Source organism: Echiichthys vipera (assembly GCF_963691815.1).
Source record: "Echiichthys vipera genome assembly, chromosome: 10".
Lineage (NCBI taxonomy): Eukaryota > Metazoa > Chordata > Actinopteri > Perciformes > Trachinidae > Echiichthys > Echiichthys vipera.
The window spans coordinates 19,757,665-19,783,393 of record NC_139835.1 but is presented as its reverse complement, the minus strand read 5'-3'; the positions used below and the strand labels follow the sequence as shown (position 1 = coordinate 19,783,393).

The following is a 25,729-nucleotide window of genomic DNA, read 5'->3' as shown; positions in this document are numbered from 1 at the left end:
ATGACATTGCAACATGTTCAATTGCAGATGGTAATCATGTTTCTGTGTTGTTCAAGCCGTTTAAAGAACCTCATTTATTTTCTGACACAAATGGGCATCTTGGAAATATGAGTTGTAGTATGAGTTGACCTACATTAGTAAACATTTGAGGTCTTTCAAATCCAAAAGAATCCAGGCAGAAGTTGATAAAACTGCATGCAAGAGTAGCTAACTGCATGAGTTGGCCCTTTCATGAAAGACAACACAATGAGATATCTGCATTGACACATCTCAATATGAATTAATTTCGGCATGCCTTCGTTTGTTCACCTATCCTTTGTTTTATTTAATATTCTATATGTTTGATTTACATTGAATTTCATTCGCTTACATGTAATGTACTTTACATCTAACTTATATTCCATTAATCCACAAAGCACACTTTAATATTGTTATTAATTAACAAGTGAGGCTTGTAGAGCAGTAGAAGGAAGATGTCTGTGACCATTCATTGAGTCAGTCATGTAATTCAAATGCTATACCAGGGTTGGCTGGGAAATATGCATTTAACATTATTCTAAGTAGGCTTTACTCAAATAAACTACCTCTTTATGTCATAGCATGTCGTCTAATGGCAGCAAAAGATTAAGGTTGATAAAAAATTAAACTACCAATTTTAATAATCAATTAATAGTCAATTTTTGGGGGGTATTTGCTGCATTCTTTCTGTTTTGGATCTGAAACTAAATATTATTGGGTTTTGTACTGTACTGCCAGGTAAAACAAGATATTTGAAGACATCACCTTGGACCTTGGGTATTGATATTGTATGTAGATTTCATTATTTTCTGACTTTGCATTGACCACACAATGCATTTATTTAAAAAAACAATTACACATTAACCAATTTCACATTAATCCATAATGGAAACTATCATTAATTACCCTAACTGTACATTTTAAAAGCTAAAAAGATCCATGCTGAATAACCCTGTAATATAAAACTGCCCTAAAAATAATCCACTGCAGATCTGCCATTACCATTGCTTCTGTTGCTATTAAAGCCCAGTCAAGTAGAAAATTGGTTTCTAAGAAACACCTGTCACAGCTTACATTCAACATGCAATCAACAAAGTAAACTGGGCTCTATCAGAACCTGTCATTAATATCCATTAATAACAGACCAAACAGCATATTCGCCTTACCAGTCTCCTCAATAAATAAAATATCTTATCCAGTCATAACATTTTCTATATCTCTACTTAAATATTACAATATGCATTATTAAAAGTCAGTAAAATAGATTGCATGCTTACACAGGCCAACCAAGTGTATTTGCAAAAAGTTCTACATCTACTCCACTACTTAGGAATACATTTCAGACACGGCTCCACTTGAATCTAACAATTATACGTTTCTGCCATTAATCGTGCAGCAGCAGTCCATCTGTCTTCATCATGACTCTTGTCAATCGGATTATTGTTCCTCAGTGTAGATCAAATGCCAGTTCCATATCTTTTGGCTCTGACATTTCATGCTCATTATAGGATGAAAGATTTTCAATTAGCTTAAGGTCCAACCACAAAAAAGGTATTGACTTTGCTCTTGGTGTTAAATTATCTGGAGGGCTCATGTTCAGCACAGACAGAGAGATAATGTAATGTGTAATGTCATAGAGATGATGCTGTCTGAATCTGCATAAATGCATCATTCTCTTATGTCGTGGCAGCTTAGTAAAAACCCTCCTCGGGTTCTGACTCATGAAGATCACCGTGTCCATCTTCAGCATGCACCTCTGTCAACTATCCAACGTCGACAAGGTTCATAGCAATAAAAACTGTTTATTCCACAGATACAAAAAAAAATAAGATAATCAAAAAGTGTCCATATGCAATGCTGGATTATCAAAAAACTTTGAACTAAAATACACAACAGTAAATGATTATTGCTCTGACATGACTGTAAGTCATCTTCCGTTATTTACACAGTGTGGTTAAGTCAAAATGGGTCGTATCCGCTCGCTGAAAAAGAATAAGTAGCTTTGGCTCAAGAGCTCAGAGAGAAATTGGGAGAAATGCCTGAGACTCCTGTCACAGAGTGAGTACAGACCTGAAGCTAAGATATTCATCTGGATTCCTGTGGCTTTCATTCAGACCAACACCATATGCCTGCTCCACTGACCAGAGAAGACAAGATATTGGGGTGGTGAAAACTAATCCAACCAAAGAGTGAGAAATCCTTTAAACCTAAAGGCTGTGCCCATGATAGCAATGATTTTTTCCCCCCCTACAACACTTTCTCACTGAACAACTCCACTTGCAGGAAATAACACCTTCTGATTGAATTAATTCAGTCTTGTGACAGAACTTGAATAATGAAAAAACGGGCCAGTTAACATTAACCAAGAATCTGACTTGATTTGCTGTATCAGTACTGCACTTTCTCAGAGGTTTTGATCTGGTCTTCCACACTTTTAAGGCCAGTGTTCAATAAGTGATGGAAAAATTGCTATCCTAAATCACACCATCCCTCTGTATTTGTTAGGGGTGTGACGAGACCCTCAGCTCATGAGATGAGAAGAGGCGATACACAATACTGAGTCCACGAGAACGAGACCAGATGAGATTTTAACGCTATTTTTGACTTTCAATATTTTCTTGATTTTGATTTCAGCTGAGAACTGTGGTGGTGCTGAAAGTGTCTTTGCATAGTGCTCATGTAAGCCGGGGTTTAGCCTACAGTACTCACACTGGTAAAGAATACCCTTTGGACGATGATGGGGGCATCATCGTCCAAATGGTCCCAACCCCTGCCTGCCACCATACAGTCACTGTCTTCTCAACACAGCGTGTTCAGAAGCATTGTGACGGCCATCACTCGCTCATCTTACAGAACACATACATTTCCATGTTATTATCGGCCCACAACCGTGGTTTCTCCCGCCGTAGGCCTGTGTTTTGAACATATTAACCCTATCTACGCACAGTATATTGACTGATCAACTGAGTCTGTGTGTCACCTGTCAAACTGCAATTTCTCGAATGGCCATTTAAGCCTGGCTCCACAAGCAAATCAACCCCCATTGACCACGTGTGAAAATGACAAAACTTTACAGAAGAAATAAATAATTTTTACATTCTAGTACAAAAGAAACTGTTTTTTGGTCTCCTTTTGCATATGCTTCTTTTGCTTGTCCATGAGCAACAAATAATATATGACCAATATATTTCATTTAAAACACTAGCTGACTGTAGGCTCCAAAAGACGAATGTCAGTTTTAAATACACTTGTCACACATTGTCATTTTAGATTAATTTTGAAAGGTGCTGTTCCTGGAACAAATACAACTTTAGTTCCAGGGGGTCATCTCATGTTATTAATATCGATATGAAGTAGTAGTGTTACTGAATATTTGTTCATGCACCAGCTACGATGATACTAGAGTTTTAGGAAACATGAGCTAAACAGGGCTAGAATGTTCCTCTGTAAGGTGTATTTTCTTCATTCATGTCACAGTGAATAAATCAAATCTGAATAAATCATACAGTAGATTAAATGGGTTCTGCTGAGTAGCCAGTATCTAATCTATGTGTTCCAACTGGAGGACTAATGCTCCTAAAGACATGACTTGCTCAGATCATTAATTGTGGAACCAGATGCTAATTAAAGTATGTTTTTAAGTCATATTGTATGCATTAGCAAAGAACAGAATTTGATTTAGAAGTTAATTTGTCATAAATTACAAACTACTTTGCGTATCATTAAAAACATGTATTTAAAAAAAGCAGTGCATTTGATGAGATTATGAGAGGGATTGGATTTTAATTACATGAATTACCTGAAGCATGGAGCGTCTTATGAACAGCTGTCTGTTCACCACACCTGAGAACTCTATACTGAATATAATCAGGAGCCACACGCCAAGTCCTCTGGGATATATAGAGCATTAGGTTTTCTGCATAAATCACTGGATATCTGTTTAAGATGATTTGAAAGTGTTTTCTTGTCTTCGTAGGGTTTATAAACTCTTCCGGTTGAGTATTGTTTTTGTTGAAAATTTTCTGAAGCAGGCTGTTTTTAACCTGTTTTGATGTTATTTATCAGGCTTTCTGCACGGATGTCTTCTTCCTGTCAGGTCTTTTGAATACCAATATCCCATCCTGTGGTGATGAATATCGTCAGCCTCAGTTCACGCCCCTAATTTTTTGTTACTTGCCATCTGTGATTGAACTTTCTCTCCTGCACCAAAAGACTACACCACAATATCCACAGTCAGTAAGACTTGCAATTGGTTTAAAGTCATTCTTAAGTGAACTAGTTAACTCTGCCACAGCTTTATTTGCAGTCTTGTTGCATTGGTGTTTACAGACTGTTACTGTTCCCCCTGGAGAGACATGTCACCACATTGCAAGTGATCTGCATCGATTCTATCTGCTCATTTATTTTTAATTAGGTGATTTGTTTCACTCGGTAACTTGAGCAAGGCACTACCTCACCGTTTATGAAAATTCAAGCCGGCAACATATCCTCTCCTTTTGTGAAAAAAATCATCCTGACTAGAATGTTATTGAGTGGAAAAACCTTCCCTAACAAACTGTGAGCCCAACAGACCAAACCATTTTCAGCTCACAAGGATACTGAAGGATTTTTAATGCCGTGCTTTTTTACCAGCATGAGTTCTACCTCTGAATATATCTCACACCTTTACACTTTACCATAATAAAGGCCAGAAAAAACTCCTCTCACGTCTACACAAGGATGTGAGTTTTGTAGTTGTGATGCGCCCCATACCATGTGGATTTTACAAAGTGAAAACAAGGATATTGGGGAAATAACTTCTTCAAACTATTTGTGGGCAAAAAAGATGAAGCACTCCTGTCAGCATACATAGACTGAAATTCCATGACATCTCCAACCCCATTAGTAACATGATCTGCTTGTGAATGGCTCATTATTGGATTGTGCTGCTTAGTTTCATTAGTGCAGTACAGTATATCAGTGCTGCTCTTATGGCTTTTACATTAGTAGCCTTGCATGCTATTTAGGGTGCTGTTATCACTCCTTTGCCAATCTGCACTGTAATAATGGAAAAAGAATGATGATGAGTGTATCATATTTTATTTTTAAACACAACTAAGAGTCTAGAGTCATGCTAGCAACCCTCATAGGCTGTACTTTGAGCTGTACTTTTGAGCAGTTGTGCTTTGAGCTAAATACTAAATGCTGAAAGCACAACATGCCAACATGCTCACAGTAACAATGTAGCCTACTGCGCCCGCTTGCATAAAACCACTTAGGCTAAGGTTGCCCTTGAATTTTCATCTAAGGATGCCTTAGGGAAAAATTAGGTGTATAAAATCAAAATAAGGATTTCCTTAGGGTGTTGTAAGGGGAAAGCCTTTATTTCCTAAATGTTTGCCCTGAACTACTTAAGTATTTCCATATGTGCTGCTAGAAGGTCCTTAATAATAATTTTCCTCAGAAATGTTAAAGGGACCCTTCATGGAAGATAAGAATTTGGCTAAATTTATGCTGGCTGGAGAGGTTGAGTAGATACCACGACGCACTTTCAACCCGTTTTAATAAACATTTTAATAAATGTTAACTGTTATGTTAAGGGTTCACATAACTCCGTCTCATATATTAACGTTATGTTGGCTATAGCTGATCATTTTATAGAAACTCACCTGTTTTTGTTGACTCCTGACGATGTTTTGAGATCCTTTCTTGCTGTCACAGTAATATTTCCGTATTTCTTCATTACTTCCTACATATTTTGTTTCACAGAGAAATTTCTCCAATTGATTTTGTCCATCATTTCTTGTCACATCATCTTATTTGTTACGACTGGGTTAAATTTACTTTGAATTATGCTCTGATGTTTGCCATACTCTTCGAGGAGAACGAAATTCTCGTCTTCTGTTCAGTTTGGTTTTCTTTTTCTTTTAGTATTTTCGATCCCTTTTGGAGAAGGCAGACTAACAAGTGGGTACGCGTAACAATGAGAATGTAACTGCGGTACTGGGATTAACCTGCTGCTAACTGTTGTAAAAGCCTTAGTCTAAACACTTAGGCAAAGAGACACCCTAAAAAGCTTTATGCAGGGCTTCTAAACTAACACCTTAGCTCCCCGAAATATTTGGTTTTAGGGACACACTTAGGTTTGAAAATTAAGTTAGTTCCTGGAACCTGGCACTGATGTTTAGCAGGTCATGTTAGCCATGTTGAACATCTTAGTTTAGTATGCTAACATAATGCAATTAACAGCAGTCATTGGATTTGCAGGTATTTGGTCATTAACCATGGTATTGTGAAAATATAATTTTTGACCTGATGAAGGCTTTAGATGAAAATTCAAGGGATAACCTTTATTTCAAATCCTCCTGAGGGGCACATATATGTGCCAAATCTCATGGCAGTCAATCCAATATTTGATGAGATACCTAACTGGAAACCACAAATGTTGATCTCAGGGAGGCAATCGAGAAAATGTCAAGAGACGACTAATATCTTAGGATTCATGCACTTGGGAATGAATGTCTGTACAAAATGTCATGGCAATCCATTTGACATATTAGGCTACATGGACCAAAGTGGTCCACAGACTAAAAGATCAGAATTAGCTTTTTAGAAAGAAACAACCTTCTAAAAGCAGCTCCAGAAAAATAGGGAGCAGCATTTCACCTTGTGCAAGAATTTGGATTATTTAGATGACACTTTTCAACACTGTGTACAGACATGCAATAAACCTTGCAATGCCCTCAAAAATGTAACTGAGATTCTGCGTTTAAGAGACTGTTGCAATGGACGAGTCCCCGGAGAGTCTATCTCCATCAGGGGAGTGCACTGAGTCCAACAGCCTGGCAGGGAGGCGACACATGTGGGGATGCTGGAATCCAGGCTATGCTGAGAGCGGCACCGCGTAAACCTGCTGTACCAAGTGTGTACCCAATGCCTGCTTACTCATCAACAAGCTGGACAATGAGACAAGAGATTACCAACCACCTTATGCTAATAACAGAAAAGCTAGTAGACCCCTTTTTTTTCTTTTGATAATTTTAGGATCTCAGTTCAGGTGTAGGTTGTTTTAGTTTTAGTGTAAAGCTGCTAATAGTTATACTGCTGTCTGCTAACAATGTAGCTGGTTGAGCACGGGCAGCTCTACATCTTTGTCCTCTTATGTTGGCAGACTGGACGCTATAGTAACTCACCACCGGCTCTCCAGACACAAGCAGTATTACAAGACAGGATGGGCCAGGGCTAGCTGGTTAGCATGTTCATTGCAATACTCACAATTGATCATCTTAGTTAATTTTTTAAATGTTTGATACTAAAAATGGCTATATTTTGCACATTGCACCTTTTTAAAAGATTACATTTGCAGTGCTCAGCTCTATTATTTGGGCTTCATTAGATGTAGAAAAGCTCTTGCTGTGAAAAGTACTGTATTTATATAATCATGAAATGCTCTTTGTAGTCCTTGCATCAGCAGAGGATATTTTTAGATGTTGTCCTTTTTTGTGACTGCCCTTAACGTGTCACTGGATGTTGATAAGGAAGACATAAATTACTACCAGCTTGTCTGTGGCCATGGAGAAAGTATTAAGTTGTTTTTAGTAAAGAAGAAATCATCACATTGAAAAAAAGCTTTCAAGGTTTGCTAAGAAAAATTAATTATTAATGGTCTGAGTGTGCCGTGTCATTTCTATTTATACTTAAGAAGTTGATGCTTGTTTTCAGCATTATGTGGAAATGTGTATTTGTGTGTTTGTTCACATCTGTGTATGTTCAAGGACATAAGTGTGACCAAAGAACAACATGCCTTTCATTTTTCTTGTCCATTTTTATACTGTTTCATATACCACCATTAGTTGGTTGACTGAACCACGGATGAGCTATGCCTTACAGAATCCAAATTATACTGTAGCCATTTTTCATTCTGTGGAGGTCTTTACAGGTAAAGAGCCATAGATGGGCCTGTTCACTTTCCTTATTTGTCCTTGTCTGTTGGAGGTTGCTGCTGGCTGACATAGCCTGCATTTAAGTGGACATCAGTCTTCATAAAAAGGCAGAGACCAGAGTAATATTACCTCCTCAGATTTTCTTTTCCAGCTGTTTAAGGAGACAACACAAACAAGCATGTTTTACATCACAAACTAAATATTAACCTCAAATATTAAACAAAACATTTGGATCGCACTGTGGTTTCACAGCATGGCGTCATTTTAGTTTTACATGTTCATATCCAGGCGCAGTTGTTTTTAAAACCCTCAGCTCTGAATAGGACGGGATGCGTATATTTGCATGGCTGTGTCGTGATGATAAAAAGATTTCCTCCGGCTGGGCAGTGGCCTATCTCAGTGCTGCAAAAATGATACAGGGAAAATTTGGCTCACAGTGGCAGCCATGCCACAGTGGACTGGACTTCATGCACTCCTTATAAATGATGGTCATTAATTCTCCATGTAGGTAGAGTTTTTCCATATGCGGTGCAGGAGCCCTCCCTCTGGGACAAAACTGTACCCTGGCTGGACTCAACCCAATCAGCACCACTTTCCATTCTCCTGCTCTCTTCTTGCTCTGTCTCTCTCTCTCTCTCTCTGTGTTCCTGTCGCTCCGTGTCTGCTCTCTCTCAGTTATGTATGAAGACAAAGTTCCCAGCTCCCTCTGTTTGTCGAGCCCATCTGATAAGTTGCAGATAAGTCACCATGGTTTCCATCGTATTTGATGCTCGAGGCACTCTTCTTTTCTCTTATTATGAACTATGAGTCATTCCCATTTGGCTCCTTTGACCTAAATTTTCAGTATTTGCACTTGACAGTTTTTCAAGCTTAAGCTTGAATTGGATATTTGAATGTGTATTTGTTATCAAGTAAGCACACATACCTAAGGCATTTGAATTAATTTACATCATAAACAGATTAAACAGCAAGCTATATTGCAATGCCAAGTTTAAATTATTTACGAGAAATACAAGAAGACAAAGAAAGTGTGCTGTCTTAATTGCAGTTTAGTTTCAAGAAACACATTATAGCAATATTTTCATAATCTATGCTAATAGACAAGTAGTAGAAAATCTTTTTTTTCTTGTACAGGTGTCACCTACACTTAAACCATATGGCTGCACAGTGGTGCGATTGAAGTGCTACTACTGATAACCATTTGGCACTGACGGTCTGTATATTAAAATCTCAGCAAGCATCACAGATGCTATGTTCACAAACAGAGGAGCTCTTCAAATGTTCAGACTTCGACATAATTGTAAAGGAAATCAATCCAGAGCTGCTCCTTTGCCATTAGTGCTGTAAGACTCCACACCAATGAAAAGCTAGACAGTCCTACAGTACTATCTACGGAAGCCCTAAACGGTCATAAATAACATACATTTTATTTCCTCTGTTTTCCCATGATAACGAGATAATACCTCTGTTTTCTCGTGATAATAAGATCATTTTGATCGTTTTTTCCATGATGACAAGATAATTTTCCTGTGTTTTCTCGTGATGACAAGTTGATTAATTTGAGATCTGGAGAATCAGTGTAGCAATGTCAGAGGAGCAAGGAGAATATCGATCACCATACATATCTCTTCAATCAAGGCCTGACAGGCTGAAACAGCTTTATGCCTTTTTATTACAGATAATGTTCACATTGGTGTGCGTCATCTAAGAAGACAGTTAGCATGTCAGGTGTGATGGAAATCTCAGGCCTATCACATTTCATTCATTATATATCAAATTACTTATCTCCTTATCTCTGATAAATGGAGGAAAATAGTCTAGTTATAACGAGGAAACGGATCATAATTATCTTGTCATCACAGGAAAACTGAGTAATTATCTAGTTCTCACAGGAAAACAGAGGAAATAAAATGTATGTCATGTATGAAAGTTTAAGGCTTCCGTAACTATCAAAGAACTAGAGTGTGATTTCGTTTAGTTTTTTACGTACAGCATTTGCCTCCTTCATCCCCTTTAAGCATTTGACTATCCTTTACAGATATTCTAGTTTTTTATTGAAGGTCCATTGTTTTAATATGATTTTAAATTTTATAAAGTTCCCGTCACTGCTTTTTGGTCTGTCCGCTGGAATATTTTTTGCGCCTTCACAATTTGGGAATAAATTATACCATTCACTTATGATGGGTGGGTCGATGGGAGCAGCAATGAAAAAGAAATATGTAAGATATTCTTCAAAAACAAAACTTTTAGGGCAGATTAGGTCAACTGATAAGGCAGTCACAAGCATGTTAGCGGCCATTTTTTCAGTAGTCTCCAAATGACAGGATGACCTTATTTTGTAAGGACATCATTGTAGAGTAATTACGACAGCCTGCTGGTGAGGTCCTGTCCTGGGAGGTCTTTGGATGGGGAAACCTCTCCTGACAGACTACTTAAGTACTGTCTCCAGATCTGGGACTCACTCAGTTATGAGTTAGTGGTTTGGTGATGTCCAACTCCCTGTGGCACGCCATTCAAACGCAGCACTGCCACTACAGAGACTTTGGCACATCAGTATATATATACCCTTTGGGCTTGAGAGCGGTTTCTGTTTCATGGTAATATTAATCAACAAACCTAACCTTGAAGAACAATAGCTGTTCTTTAATTATTATTGAGCAACTGTGAAATCTGCACCATCACTGCTGTAAAAATGAAGTATTTTGAATGCAAAATCTCTTTTTCAGTTGGTCAGAGGTGTTTATTGAAAGTGATAAAAAACAATTAGACTCTGTGGAGATGATAGCGCGTGTCCACACAAGTTTATTAATAAGACATTGACCTTAAAGTGTTCATTGCCTGCAGCGGATTTAAATAAATGTTTGGCTCTCGAAAGTTTTATTAAATCAGTGACTCATCAGCACTATTTGTAGCTTGCAGCTTAACATGTTGTTGACTTGATTCAGTTGATCTACTTTATAATTGAGTTTGCCCCAAGAAGCATTCATGCTTTATCAGTGTGTGTTGGTGGATTTTGGTGAGAAGGTGGAAGCTAATTGACAATACTGTGCAGTAATCCAAAGCTAAGGCACATTGCTGTTTGAAGCGATGACCTTTGGTTAACAATGTCAAAGATGCTAAGGATTATTTTCATATTTTTTTTACCAGTGTATTAATTATGTATTCTTAGTTATACATGTCAGTTATACATCTCTCTCTCTCTCTCTCTCTCTCTCTCTCTCTCTCTCTCTCTCTCTCTCTCTCTCTCTCTCTCTCTCTCTCTCTCTTCGCAACCGTGCAATACAGTCATGAAAAATTACAGGTGTGTAGACCAAAATAAAGGTTGATTCCAAAAATGGGTGTGATCCAAGCAAAGGGGCCAAAAGTTGCAGGGTAGAAAGCAGGGAAGGACCCCCTGCCACTTTGTGCCCCTTGCCCAGTTTGGTGTTGAAGCTGGTATGATCCCATTGCAAGATGGTCTTAAGTTTCTGTATGTGAGTACTTGAGCACTTAGATACAAGTGAAAAGTATTTATTCAACTAAATGTGTGTCTGTTTGCACCTCTGCTCTCCTCCCTCCCTCCCACACCCCACCTTTTTTACAACTGTTATGACAGATGCTATGCTGCTGGTGGCACAGAGGCTGGAGGGACCTTTCAACATTGAATCTGTCATGGAGCCTATTGATGTCAAGATTTCAGAGGCCATCATGAATATGCAAGAAAACAGTGCCCAGGTCTCCTACAGGGTATGTCAGTTAGTTTTATTCACCAGAGAACAAAAGTAACACCTCAGACAGGCTGTTGAAGTCTGACCCAAAGGGGAAACTAGAGAGAAGTCTGTGCTGTCTGTGCTGTTTATGAGGTGCGTAGTTCAACGAATTCTAATTATGTCCAAGTTTAGGTCTTGTATTTGAATTATATGTTTCAATTTGGTCAGATAATCTTAGTTCAACTAACAGTAGTTAATGTGTTTCCTGTGTTTTACTGCATTTTTCTTTTCCCACAAAATTGTAGTCCGAAAGAAAAAAAAATGTAGGTGGTTGTGAAGACTTTTTTTGTGCCAACGCAGTTCTGGATGTCTGTTCTCATCCAAAGCTCAGTGCTCTGTTGGCTTTCCCATGCAACAGATGCAGTTTTGTTTATGGTTTAAGTGTACGTGGTATTTTCCCAAAAGCAGATAAAAACTTAATTCTGTCATCTTAAATAGCATTGGTCACAGCTCCTAGTTGAATCACCTATCAACGTGATTACCTCAACTTGACGAAGAGCACTGTCCCACTGGTAATGTGGGGTGCTTCACAAGACCTTAAAAAAACAGCATGTTTTCCCTGTTTTCCGCTTTCCAAGTAATGTAAGCCCCTGACAATTTGGTGCCCATGTTTTTGTAATTGCAGGTTTTTCAAGGCTGTGGTCAGCCAAAACCCGCAGGAATGACTAGGTCTACCCGTGGTGTTTCGGATGTGTTCAACGCTCGTTTCAGGCCGTACAGCCCAGAGGAGCGGCCTACCACTGCAGCTGGCACAAGCCTAGACAGACTGGTAAGATGACAGAGCCACTGCTGCTGTTTCCAGGCGAGACACTGCTTCAGTGTAAACATCATTTGTCTTTCTGACTTGACACTGTTGATTAAAACTGGTGATTTGCCGTTGTAAGCCCCTGGAGCCGGAAATTAATTCTTTGTGCTTGTCCTCCATTCAGGCCCCTCTATCGATTTGTGTTTGTTAACGAATCAACAGCTTTACCCCAAGAGGGCAGTGTGCTGCGTTCAGTGCCCTTCTCATCCCTGTGTACTTGGCAAACAGAAAAGAAAGGCATGAAAGACGAGATGGATAGATTTTGTGAGGATGACCATATCAATTGTTTGCAGTAAAGCACACCTTTATTGTCGATCAGATTAGCTGTATGTTTGTTGGACTGGATCTTGATACATGGATTTCCATCTCAAACAACCTTGAATCTTAAAATGCTGCATCAGGGTAAAGGTTAGCACGAAGCTGACAGACCAATTCAGCTGAGAGACAGTTCTCATCATGGATTACCTTTGCAGCCACACTGTCCTTCTTATCTGTCCTCTAGCCCTTTTCAAAGTAAATCGTTTCTAATTGTTTCTCACTTATGTTGCTATTTAGAGCAACTAGAATCCAGAAACCAAAATTTACTTTTTGTATTTTTGACTTTTCTTGAAGTAGCAAATGTATTAATTCAGTTTAATGGAATGGCAGTTTCACCACCAGTGTTATAAGCATGGTCAATCAAATGTCTCAGAGCTTTGTTTCAGGTTGATAATAGGTTATTTAGTTAATGAATATATCATTTGAAAAGCAGCATTTTTTTTTTCCATCTGGCTCTCGGAATCCCACAACAATATATGCGTCATTTGTTTCATTCAATGCTAATTATGTTTTTACAGAATCTTATTCATTCTCCAGAAAATTTTTGATGTCTCGTGTACAGCAGTTGCCTTTAAAGCTTTGTATGTCCGTCAACGATTTATTCCACCAACACTGAATTAATTAAGACTTTCTGTTTCCCTGCCTTTATGCTGCAAACCAGAGGATTGTTTGGAATGTGATGCAACACAGTGTAAGGTTCAACATTTTATACTCATTTAAGTTGTTTTTAGCTGGGACCATTATCTGCAATTGTTTTTATGCATTATCACAAAGAAGAAATGTGTTTTAATGTTTTAATATTGTATGGTTGGGAATTCATATTGTGTTCTAAGCATTAGAGATTTACAGCAAACAAGCATGTTGACCTGTAAATCCTAGTGGTATGTGATGCTAAGTGTCAGTCATAGTGTCCTTTCCATCTCACATGGGAGTCAGTGTCACCTCATCTCATGAAATTCACTACGAAGGAGCATTTTGCTTTTAGTTTATAGGGGGATCTACTGCAGGAACTATTCAGACCTTGTTAATGGCAACTGTGGTATATTGTAACATCAAAGTGTCAGCTGTTAAACATGAGATTTTACAGCTGAGTTGCTAACACCACAGGGATTGTTGAACACATGCCACGGTGTCCTCAGCTGGTGAGGATTTCTCTCTGGAGATCCAACACTCACCTCCGTCAACCACCACCATATCTATTCTCGACACATCCCAGTCAAAGACCCTCATTGCCATAGCTAATAGAGTCTACTGCTTGAGAGGGACAACCAATCAGTAGGTGACCTGCTGCTCCTGAACTGGCAGAGGGGAGAACTCTAAAGAGCCGGTGTGGGAGTGTTGAAACCAGCATCTGCTGTAATGGTACAGTGAAGTGGGGGCTCCAGAATGCTCATGAATAACTGGGCAATTAGCCTGCTTGGAGAATCTCACAAGATGGAGCTCAGTGACAGGAGCTAATTTTTAAAATGCAATAACTGGACCAGTATACCTATGCAGCAAATTGTATTATCAACATCCCTGTGCCCGAGCAATCCGTGCTGATCATAGCAGCCACAGGAAGCTGCATATTATGACATTTCGGTAATATGCTGTTAAAGGGGATTGTTTGGTTCATGGGAAGAAAAAGTAAATTCTTGGTTTGTATTTTTGCCCGGCTAAGTTCACATCCATCATTTCAGCCACAGACTGATGTCAGCTGAAATCGAGAACAGAGCAACAATAGCATTCATTTGGAGTCGGTTCAGGCAAATTGACAGATATTCACTTTGCTTTTTAGCACTATTTTTTGGACAACCCCTAATTCCTGAGAAACTATCTGGATCTTTAGCTGCTAAATGCTCCAGAATGATTGCCAGCTACTGTAGTGTAAACTTTTTGTGCCTGCTGTTTGGCGCTGATCAGGTAGTTTACTGTGGGTTTATTAGGGCTTTTTTCCTCAAAACAGCTGCCTGCTGCATCTGCAAAAGTCATTACTGTTCAGAGTGATGAAAATGAAACGAAAACTGTAAAGTTGCAGGCCTTAAATACCAAAACAGTGAGCTGAAACATGCTAAAACATTCAGTAATACTCAGAGGAAGAGCAGAATCAGGTGATAATTATTTGTGAGTTCATCACTATAAGCTGGCATTTTATAAATAGAGAATAAACAGCCAACAGCTGTGTTTTTCCAGTAAAATTTGTTGTCCCTCTGGATTAGGTTTCTGATAATGAGCTGTGAAAAGAGATAAACTAAACTAAACTAAAATCATTTCGTATTTTAGCCCAAGCTTCGGCATGACATAAACCTGTTTTCTAATAATAACATCACACTTGTAAGTATGTATATATGCATGTGTTCATAGTAAGTCTTAACTTCATTGTTTCATTTGAACACTCGTGCTGCACACTCTGCAGTAGCACAGTTTAGAAACTGATAAGTAAGTCATTTGAATGCTATAACAGTAGAATAAAACAGTTTAATCTCACAAATTAAAACTGACTATAAGGTGCTATAGTGCTTGTGTGAAATAGTTTTTGATTAAAGCCAATGCCACGTTGTTAGAGTATTAGTCAGACAGCATTTAGTATTCTCAACTAAATGTGGTAAAAGTTATATTCAGACATAGCCTTTATCATTGTGATGAGTCATGTTGTGGTAATATTGAAGTACCTTAATGGTAACACTGAACGTTGAGGTCATATTTTTTAGATACCACACAGGCTGTCAAACTTATTGCGTAGCCTACAGAAACTTTTGAAGATTTCCCTGCTCCTTTTTGGTCATGGAATGTGCAAACCGTATTGTGAACTAATTGTCCATGAACGGAACGAATAAAAATGAAAATAAATTGATGCATTTCTTTTGAGATCGTAGTTCACATGAGATAATCTTATTTAAGAAAATGTCCACTATATAAAACATGTTGTAAATTAAGAAGTGAAAGACTGGATGAAGTACCTTTGCAGCGATCATTTAAGTAATTGGATTTGTTACAGAAGGTGTAGGGTAATGAGTCATACGACACTGAAAAAGGTGATACTTTGGATCAACTTAAAAAAAATCCTGTAAGCCAAAAATATTCCATTTCATTCATTATTCATACAAACTATCATTTTTTTTAATTTGTGAAAACCTAATATTTACCAATTATACATTTTACTAAGTGCTGTAATTATGTCACACGCATTTAAAAAAAATGTTCTCAAGTTAAATTTCTCATTCATTCATTCATTCATTCATTCATCTTCAACCGCTTGTCCCAAACGGAGCCAATCCCAGCTGACCTTTCTGATTCAGTGCAAAGTATTTTATTGATTTTACCATAATCAGTACACAGTGGCGTAGCATAGTTGCATCCCCCCACACTCACGATAATGCAGCGCAAGATAACACTGCACTTTGCTGGCGGTGAATACAAATCCTGCCGTTATCTGTCCCGATTTCACCTATTTTACGTGAACCGGCCTGGAAACCTCCTGCAATGGCCAACGTTAGTCAGGCGGGAGCTATATTACATTGTTGCAGAGCAAAAAAAAATCAATGAGTTAGGAAATGTTTGTCCATACAGCTTACCGTAGAAGTGGGTAAACAAACCCACTCAGTGGCCAGAGGTGACATACCCACACATTTATTCCTACCTCAATGAATCACCAGGTAATGTAGGCCTATGACAACGATCTCTTTCTCTGTCGTTACCACCTAAGGTTAAATGAGAGTGAAAATGTACTGTCTTTCTCTCTCTTACACACACACACTAACTGCATCTTTTTGACATCATTCTGGCATCTTTCTACCATTCTATCAATAAATATGTTAATGTTACTTGTATTTCCTCAAATGTAATTGAATTTATTTTTATAAACTGAGTACTCACTCCTGTTTTTTCGTATTAGCGCCTATAGAGCACTGAGGTCTTCTCCTCGAGGGGGCATGGCCTTTTACGTGAGGGTTACTCTCTTCTATTGGTCGAACATATTTCCCAGTAGGCCCTGCTCTTTTGTAAATGTTGAGAATAAGACAAAATAAATTAAGTAATTTTGATTATGATTTTTTTTATTCACGGCCAAAGTATTATTACTGAAACCAAATAAACATGCATTAAAGAAAAGGTAGAGAAAATAAATGAGTATGGTGGGATTACATACATACCTGACTGTGATATATGAGAAAGTGGAGAAATACCAGTCAACTCTATGTCTATGTGATGTCACATGGTATTATGATGGGAACATGTTTGGATTGAAGAGAAAATACCATTTGAGTAGAAGTGTTTATTTTGATTTTATCCACAGGGAGTGATATTTGCTTTGAAGCAGACTGTAAACCTCAGGTTAAAACATGAACCCATAATTTATCATTAGACCAATTTGAAAACACACTTTAAAGGAATGACACAGTAGTTTCACTTTTTTCAGTGTACTGTCCTAAGCACAATCAGTTTATTGAACACAACGTCTGCATCATCACTGGTCCTTGAATAGAAAAGTATGACGATGCTGACATGTTATGCCATGCTATGCTATTTGGCATATAAATAACTGAGTAGTGGCAGTAGGCATCACATGTATTTCCCAAGCGGCAACCTCCGGGGGCTGAAAAATGAAGCCAACGGCTCCAAAAGCGCTGTAGACTCCCATGTTAAAAATGCCCAACTTTTTTTTTTGTCATGACAACCGTATGGGATGGCTTTAGGCTTAAAATGATGCATAATTAAGTGCTGGCTGCTTTGATTGACAGGTGGGTCCTGTCCACAGGTAGATAGCATAGGCTGTAGGCTTTGTTCAGCGAATTGGCGAAAGCCAGGGTCACCCACATTAAGGCTGACTTTGGTTCTTCAGAAGCATGAGTGATGTCACTTAGTCCATATTTTTATACAGACTGTGGTATTTCCCCTCACTTATCAGTCAGTGTATCTTTCTGGTTGTTTAGTGTTGGTGATACAGGTGGTCAAGCTATTGTTGTTTAGGAACCCGGTTCTTGCTTCGTCCCTTCAAAATGGCAATGCTGCAATACTCCAATCTATTTGGGGTGTTGAACATATACAGTAGGTGTCAGTCTGTAACTGCTGTGTTTGGAAAGTGTGTTTCTTGATTGTCTTTTCATAACAGGCGTCTCTAAAGCATTGGTTTCAATTGATTTATAAAGCCCTTACTGGCAACTTGCCATCATATAATGATTTCTTATTAAAATGGTCTTACCGTCACTATTTGATTCCTGCAAGTGACTGGCGAATGCTTCAGGTCCCACATGCAAACATTAATTGTGAAAACTCCTTTTAGTTTTTGTGCTGCACTCTTGGAACGTTTTACAACAAACACTCAAACTCACAATTGTACATATATGTCGATTTAAAAGAGTGATTACTAACTACTTTGTTCTTGAATGTAATTGTTTACAACTGCCTTGTTGTTATTGTATGTGATTGTTGGTTTTCTCGTTAATTATTTTCCGTGTGTATGTACAATATTCTGTTTTTTATATCACTTTTGATATCATTGAAAATGAGGCCATGCCCTCAAGATTAAATAAAGAATGACTGTATGAAATGCAGGTTTTGACCAGCTCTGGGATGACTGCTACACCTGAGAAATATCCCGGAAAAACGATAAAGAAAAATGATTTTTCTTTTTTACCTGACACTTTCTGTTAGTGTGTATCTTAATTGAAACGTCTGCCAGTTGTTTTTCCATGCCTCCGTGCTGTTTGCTCAGAATAAGTGTGAATGTTTTAGTTTCATAGCTGCAGCTTCGTGCCATCATTAATGTGGCAGCATTTATGTGTTTATTGCAGCAGGGACATGACTGCGTACATCTTTGTTGTCCCACGCACTCTTCTCGTTTACATTCTGGCATGACATAATTACCTGTGACAGTGTCACTGCTCAACCTTGCGAAGAAAGTTGACAATTCTATAAAGTGTCCTTTGATGAAAAAAAACCTCTTGTCTGGATTTATAGCTACGTTTGTGAGTAAAAGAATGTGTAAGGGATGGCAGGGAGAGCCTGTGTTCATTTCTTCTGTTGCCTATAGAGAAGCCTGAAGGAGTGGGCCCACCTCCAACGCAATGAGCCGTGACTGTTTAATTGCCTGACATTCTGTCAGAGCACACGCCCTCAAAGCTCTGAGAGAAATGGAGATTTGAAAGTCCAAAGAGGGGATAAAGGCACAACAGACTGTCAGGCCCAGGGGCGCATTATAGATAAGAGGTGGAGCTTTTAATTTGACACTTGTAACAAGTTCGGTGCTGTTGAATTGGTGTAGTTTTATTGGCCTTTTTTGTCTCCCCTGTGTAATACATGGTTTGTACTGTTTCAGTATGGTACTATAAACAATAAGAGCAAGACAGACACAAGTCTAGACTGTAAAGAGTGCATGTAAGGGGACCATATTTGCCAAAAATCTTTTGATCCTTAACTGTTAATAGCATTGGACTCTCATTTTACATAGCTTTAAAATGATACTTATTTAAAGTCAGATGCACCAGCAGCTACAAGCTTATGCATGTATGGTAGATAAGGGAAGAGCATGTACACATCTTCATTACTTACTTCATTACTTACAAGCTCCAACATCCTTGGATTGATTCATTAATGCTAGATCGGTTAATTTATGTGTATGTCTAAGACTTTTTGGGTTTAATACAGAATTGCTGGACTTTTTAAAAGGACAAAATTGATTTAGACTGGTTTTTACAACTTAAATTTTTTTTGAAAGAAGGAAGAAAAACTATTCTCGTTAAACAAGGTTTTCTCGCAACTGGTACTTTCCAGAAGACATGAGACAAACATGTTAGTATGATTAAGTACAGTATAATATTTTTTTTGTTTGCATTTTCTTAAATACAATTTCCCTTCTCAATATTCAAATATGATGTTTTTGTTTTTCTGGGCACACAAATAGCTTGAAGCTTGATGACAGTAACAACGGAGATATCATTTTTGACAAATTATAGCTCCTCTTTCATCTGTGCAGATATAACTTGTCCCTGCCGCTCTCTTTTTTTCCCACCAGCCTGTCTCACTCGGTCAAACATATTTTGTACTGTTGGCTAAAGTAAACATTTTTGGAAACCAAAGTCAACAATCAATGTTGTCTATCCACCATGCGTTCAGGCAACTCCAAGATTAGTCTAAACTTACCACAGCAATTCCTGTCTGCTGATCAAAACAGAAAAACGTTTTGCATAATACACAGTAGGAGATAGTCTTCGGACACTGGACACTGCCAGAATTACCTTTCACAAAAGAGATGTGTTTATTCATTTTTTTGTTTGCCTGAAATACTGCATACTTGTACGCCTTCATACCTCTGATAACTATTCAAAGAAAGGAGTGAGACTTGGTTAAACTGCTCACTCCTTTTTGAAACTGGCACCTGCTGGAATCTGATGTCATGAATCATGCTCTCACGTACATGTTTTGAACTCGAATTTAAGGGGAGCTGAGAAACTTTCCTTCTTTCTGCAGATGAATTTGAAAACAGCCTTCTAGTGTCAGACTCTGCACATACATCATTTTGTTCAGTGAAGGTCGACATCCGAGTGCAAACCTGTCTCCTAAAAATCCCGTACTCACATAATGAAACTGCACTCAGTTGCATTTCTAGGGAAAAGTATTATCCAGCAACTGGCACACTGTTGTAAACGTGTTGTCAACGTTGTAAATTAGGTCCAGGCAACATAATTACTTGGTGAGGGTATAGAATATGATAATTATTTGGGTTAAAATAAGTATTTTTGTTATGCAATTTAAGTTACGTACGTAAGTTAAGAATGTTGTGTGTGTGATATAGGTTATATTAGTTATGTAGGCTGTCCTCATCCACTGTTTGTTTATATAACTATGCAAAGCAATGCACTGTAATTCATATGTTATCCCCTTATTTATTACAGCAGAGCAAATCAGGGAAATATATGGTGACATAGTATAAGACCAGTAAACTCTCCGTAGGGAGGCAGGTCAGAGTGGTGGATGGATCCCAAAACACAGGACTTTCACCTTGGGGACCGTTGCTCGTGTCCCAGTGGTGTTTGTGTCCTAAAACCAAACAAACAAAGATCGTTTTTCTAATCCTAACAAAGTCCCTTTGATGCTTAACCGTCACCTGTCACCTTTTGTTGCCTAAACGTAACCGTTCACATAACGGTAGTTTTGGTGCCTAAGCCACCTTATTGTTTCATAACCCTAACTAACTGTAAGTAACTGTTGAGGTCCACTTCTGGTACCTGTTTCATTTTGAAGTATGTCATACAAATATGTTTCAGTCATATTTCGTAAGATATCATGCAAACCCATTTGATGGCATTAAATTGAACATCATATTTTTGTAAAACCATTGACTGTATAATCAGACTGTGACTCCGCCTCATTTCCTCTTACCAAAAAAGGGCATTGATGTGACGTTGAGGGGAGGGAGATATGTCCCTCTTTACTGAATTAGCAACATTAGCATGACTGCCCGGGAGCTAGGCTAACAGAAAACGTTACTAGATAAACGGGAGTGGGAGTCAGTGTTGAGATGTTTTTATGGGAACGGGAGTCATTTCTTTTGATTTCCCGTGTCTCTAGTGGAGATTACACCAGCTCCGGGAGTGAGATGATGAGAACCGCAGTTTTGGCACTTCCTTATTGGATCAACCAGGAAGTCGCTGTGGTGGGGGCTTGTATAAGAACCTGCTGATGGGAATACATTCAATGTACATAAGTCAACAATGACTTTTGGTTTCACATGGGACGCAAACTTTGGTCTCCTTCGTGAAAATTCTTTGACTGACTTTCACAGAATTTGATTAGAAACTTATGATACATAAAATTTGTGATACGTCAAAAACAAGCATAATCCAATATGACATACTGTATATTTTCCTTAATTCATGAGAATGCATACAACAGGTATGGGATGGTATTTGTTAGAAGACAAGGCTGAAAATTAAGCTCAACATTTTTTTTTTTGAACTTAATAAAAATAACCAAAAGACACCTGTCACATGTGACATAAGGTGGAGGACAGTTAGTTGTGCATTATATATTCAGGTTTGCTATATACTTAATCAGTGGTTGGTCCAGGTCCAAAACAGACAATCATGCCTGTCCTAAGTAAGTGTGGCAGTATGGTGGATCAGTGCTTAGAATTTCTGCCTTCCAGCAAGAAAGTTTTGCACTTTTGCTTTTGTTTTTTGTCTCTCTGGAGGTGCTTTCCTATAACCATACCATGCAGGTCAATAAACTGTTAGGTGTGACTGTGTGATTGTCTGTCTATGTTTGTTAGCATTGTAAGATACCAGTTATCCCGCCAAGGTTTTTCCCTTGCTTTGGCTCCAGCCTTCCATGACTGATTAAGAGTAAGTGTGTGAAGAGTGTGAAATAAAAGGTGCAAAAAGGTAGTTTTCCAACTTGATGGGTGTGATCGGACTGGATTGACCAGAACAGTCTTATCAAGCTGCATACTAAATCTTTTTTATGTGTGGTAAACTGTGGTGTTTCACTTTAGGATAAATTGTTCATTCATACTACGTGGTAATAGAATAACATTTAGCTTAACTGAATATGCATGCACACAACCCGGTCTCTCTCTTTCATTCTTTGCCATGTTCAGTAGGAAACACTGTGTAAAACATCCACGTGTGGTTTGTGAAGTCAGTTGTCAGGAAAATAGCACAACCACTCCTTTCCCAAAATCTTGACCCTGGCATTATATTTCTACGGTCCAAAATGTTAAGCCACTGAAACATTCTTGTTTTGGATACAGCTTAATGGAACTAAAGTGGGCCTATCCACAGCTCCTTTCTCTGAGTTGTTGTATCCACTGACTCTTGCCCAAGCCATGCAATTATGTAGATTCCACAGATTATAACATAACTTTCGAAGACCACACAAAAATAAATAGTCTAAAAGTGCTTATGTGGCATGATAGTCCAGGGCATTGTATGACGGTGAATTAAACACTTTTTACGTATTTATTGCTAGAGAAATGTGGAAATGATATTATGGAAGGTTAATGACTTCAAATGTTACATTCATGATCAGTTTCCTTATCAAGCTAATCACATGTACAGTTAGTACACACCAGTCATTCTTCTACACTAGAAATGGTCTTTGCGATTTATTTTTAAAAATGAAAGATAAAAAGCTTGCCACAGTTTACCAGTCGAACAGCTGTGTTTACTGTCGTTATAGGGAAAGTTACTTCCACATCCAAAAGTGATACTTTGGTCTGATTGTTCTGGTTTGCATGTGTAAAGCTGTGGCTTTACACCACATTTCACAATAGGTAGGTTCCAGAAGGTACTGGCATACTGTATGTGCATCTATTCTGTTTGTTCCCACACAGCGTTGACAGTACTGCATGTTCTCTTTTTCAATTGTTCACATTAGTATCTCGAAACAGCCGACATGCTGAAGCATTCTCTACTTATATCTGACTCAGAGGGACATTTTATATTTTGTTTGGTTTACTGCTCGTCACCAGTTATGGAAGCAGGGGCGCTTGGGTGGAGCTGATGTGGGATACGGGTGAATGCCATGAATTGAGGTTGAGGGATTTCCCAGGACTTCTCGACAAAATCTGCTCCTGTTTCCCAGGGAAAATACCTGTGGGAACCCTGGATTTTTAGCATTCAGTGTTTTTTCACCGCAAAGATTTTTTTTAAACAAATTGCTGTTCTACTACTAGATAGACTAATGCATATGGAAGAAACATATCAGACAGCTAGAATAATCATTGTATACAGTTATTTTTGCAATTCTGTGGTTAAATCTTATTTCATTTAAAGCAAGAAATTCTGAGAAATCCAGTGGAGTGTACAAGTTGCAGCCAACATGGCTGAGAGTGAGGGATACCATACTTTTACTTGAAATGGAGTATTAACATATTGTGGTATTGCTAATACTTCATCCACCACTAACCAGACCTACATTAAGTGTTAATCCTTAACTTTATCATTCAAAACATAGTATATTTTATTATTTGTATTGCTGCCATTGTTAGACATTCAATCAATTGATTATCTGTATTAAATGAATGTAAATAAAATGATATGGCCAAAATCTGCTGGCTATTGACAGCTCTCAAAAACAGCCCTATTGGTTTATTTCAAAGTAAATTACTCAGCGAGCGTGTCAGTCATCGGTTTGATCCCCAGACCGGCATTAGGATGGGAGTGCGATGAAAGGTGACATACATCTTCTTCCCTGTTAAAGGGATGGTTTTGAGTTTTGAAGTGGAATTGTATGAGGTACTCAGTAGTAGCAACACAGAGGCTGCTGTGGATGAGGGAAGCAGCAAAACATATTTTAGTCACCCATAAATGAGGCCCTCTTAAAAAATCAGTTTAAGTGTGCTATATCTAGCATATTTCAATGCTTTATCTTGCTGACAGACAGCCCTTACCTTTGGTACTACATTTTCTCAATGTATTCCTACGCATAGGCGCAACTGTGCCACCCACTGTATAACGGCACATTTTAGCTGTCTGAGTCAGACTTTCCACGGTTTGTCAAATGAATAAATACAAGAAAATAAAGATGAGTGATTTTGTCCATTTACTGTGGAGACAAGAGGATACCTTTATGTACCAGAGTAGGCGGCTAAAATATGTTTAGCACAGCACTAGATTGATTAGTTTCTTTGCCTGTTCACCTGTCTGCTTCTCCAAACTGGGGGTGGGCTAACCATCATCTACTGTACTGTAGGTAATACACTGAATGGTACTGTACCTCACCTCAAAAAATCCGAACTATCACTTTATCTCAGACACTACCACGGTTCTTCTCCTTGAGCAAGGCAACAACGGTATAGCATCAAACCACTCCAGTGGAGCTGCAGTGCTCAGTGACTCCCAGATCAGACTGTCGTTGCATTGGACGGCTTGTACATTTGTAACTCAGCCATTATACTGGGCAGTTTCCAGTTTCCAGTTGTCAGTGTTCGTTATTGTGTAAGTTTAGAGCAGGATATTCATTGAGAAGAGCATTCAACCTTCTGAATCCTGAATCTAGATAAAGGTTTTGAAAAAAGGTCAGTTTGTATTGGTGTGTAACCATTCAGATGAGTCTCTCTCCTTGCACACTAAAGGACCCATGGTTGTACAGACTGCACACTTTGCTTTTGGATGTACCTCTGGAATCTGAATTATATCAAAAGCCCTCTTACGGTGAGCAGTAACAACCAATCACTACATCCAGTGAACATGCCATGGTCTGTTCATGAATGTATTACACATCATAACAAAAAGCAGACATGGTTCTCCACTTGCATGAGTCTCACCTTCTGAGAATAAAAGAGAAAGGAGCTGTGCATGCAGATGAACCGAAAGCAGAGCCCTCTATCATTACACAGCCATCACTTTGTGTCAAGTGGAAGGGCATAATTAAATAATGCATTTGACGAACATGTAAGGAGACATATCTCCTAGCAACACATCTTAATCAGACTATGTGGGGTTACAGCCATACAGTACACCAGAACTTAATGACCTTGGCCTTGTAGTGAGTGAGATAAAGACATCACACATGCTGTATTCAGCCAAAAGGTGCAACAACCATATCGTATTCCTCATCCACAGTCCACTGTTGTCAATATCAAGCAACTTATAATGTTGTCAAGGAGACAGGCAGAATTAGAAAGTTTCAGCCTTACTCATACAAACCAGACAACTCAGAAGCTCACATAATATATTTAAGCAATGGCTCATTTCAGGCTGCGGTATGTTGTGATTATATCACAGCTGTGATACACTGGAGATCAAAATTAGAGAACAACAAGTATTAATACTTTATTTATTCTGAAATATTGAAATGTTTTATTGTTCAGGATTTGATGGAATAGACATTGTGACTATACCACTGCTGTACTAGCATGTTTTTTTAAATTACCAAGGCACTTAAACAAAAACCTTAATTTTGTGAAAAAAAGCAGAAAGATTAGAGAACAGTAACCA

The 25,729-nt window shown here is 38.4% G+C and overlaps 1 protein-coding gene across 1 annotated transcript in view; it reads left to right on the top strand.

Annotated features, from left to right (window-relative positions):
* The window catches only part of LOC310952538 (glypican-6-like), an 86,107-nt gene that overhangs the window by 48,336 nt on the left and 12,042 nt on the right, over positions 1-25,729 (top strand). Inside the window, exons 5-6 of the mRNA XM_083921166.1 lie at positions 11,536-11,666; positions 12,315-12,458. Coding sequence (XP_083777292.1) covers positions 11,536-11,666; positions 12,315-12,458 — 275 coding nt within the window. The remainder of the gene's footprint in view (positions 1-11,535; positions 11,667-12,314; positions 12,459-25,729) is intronic.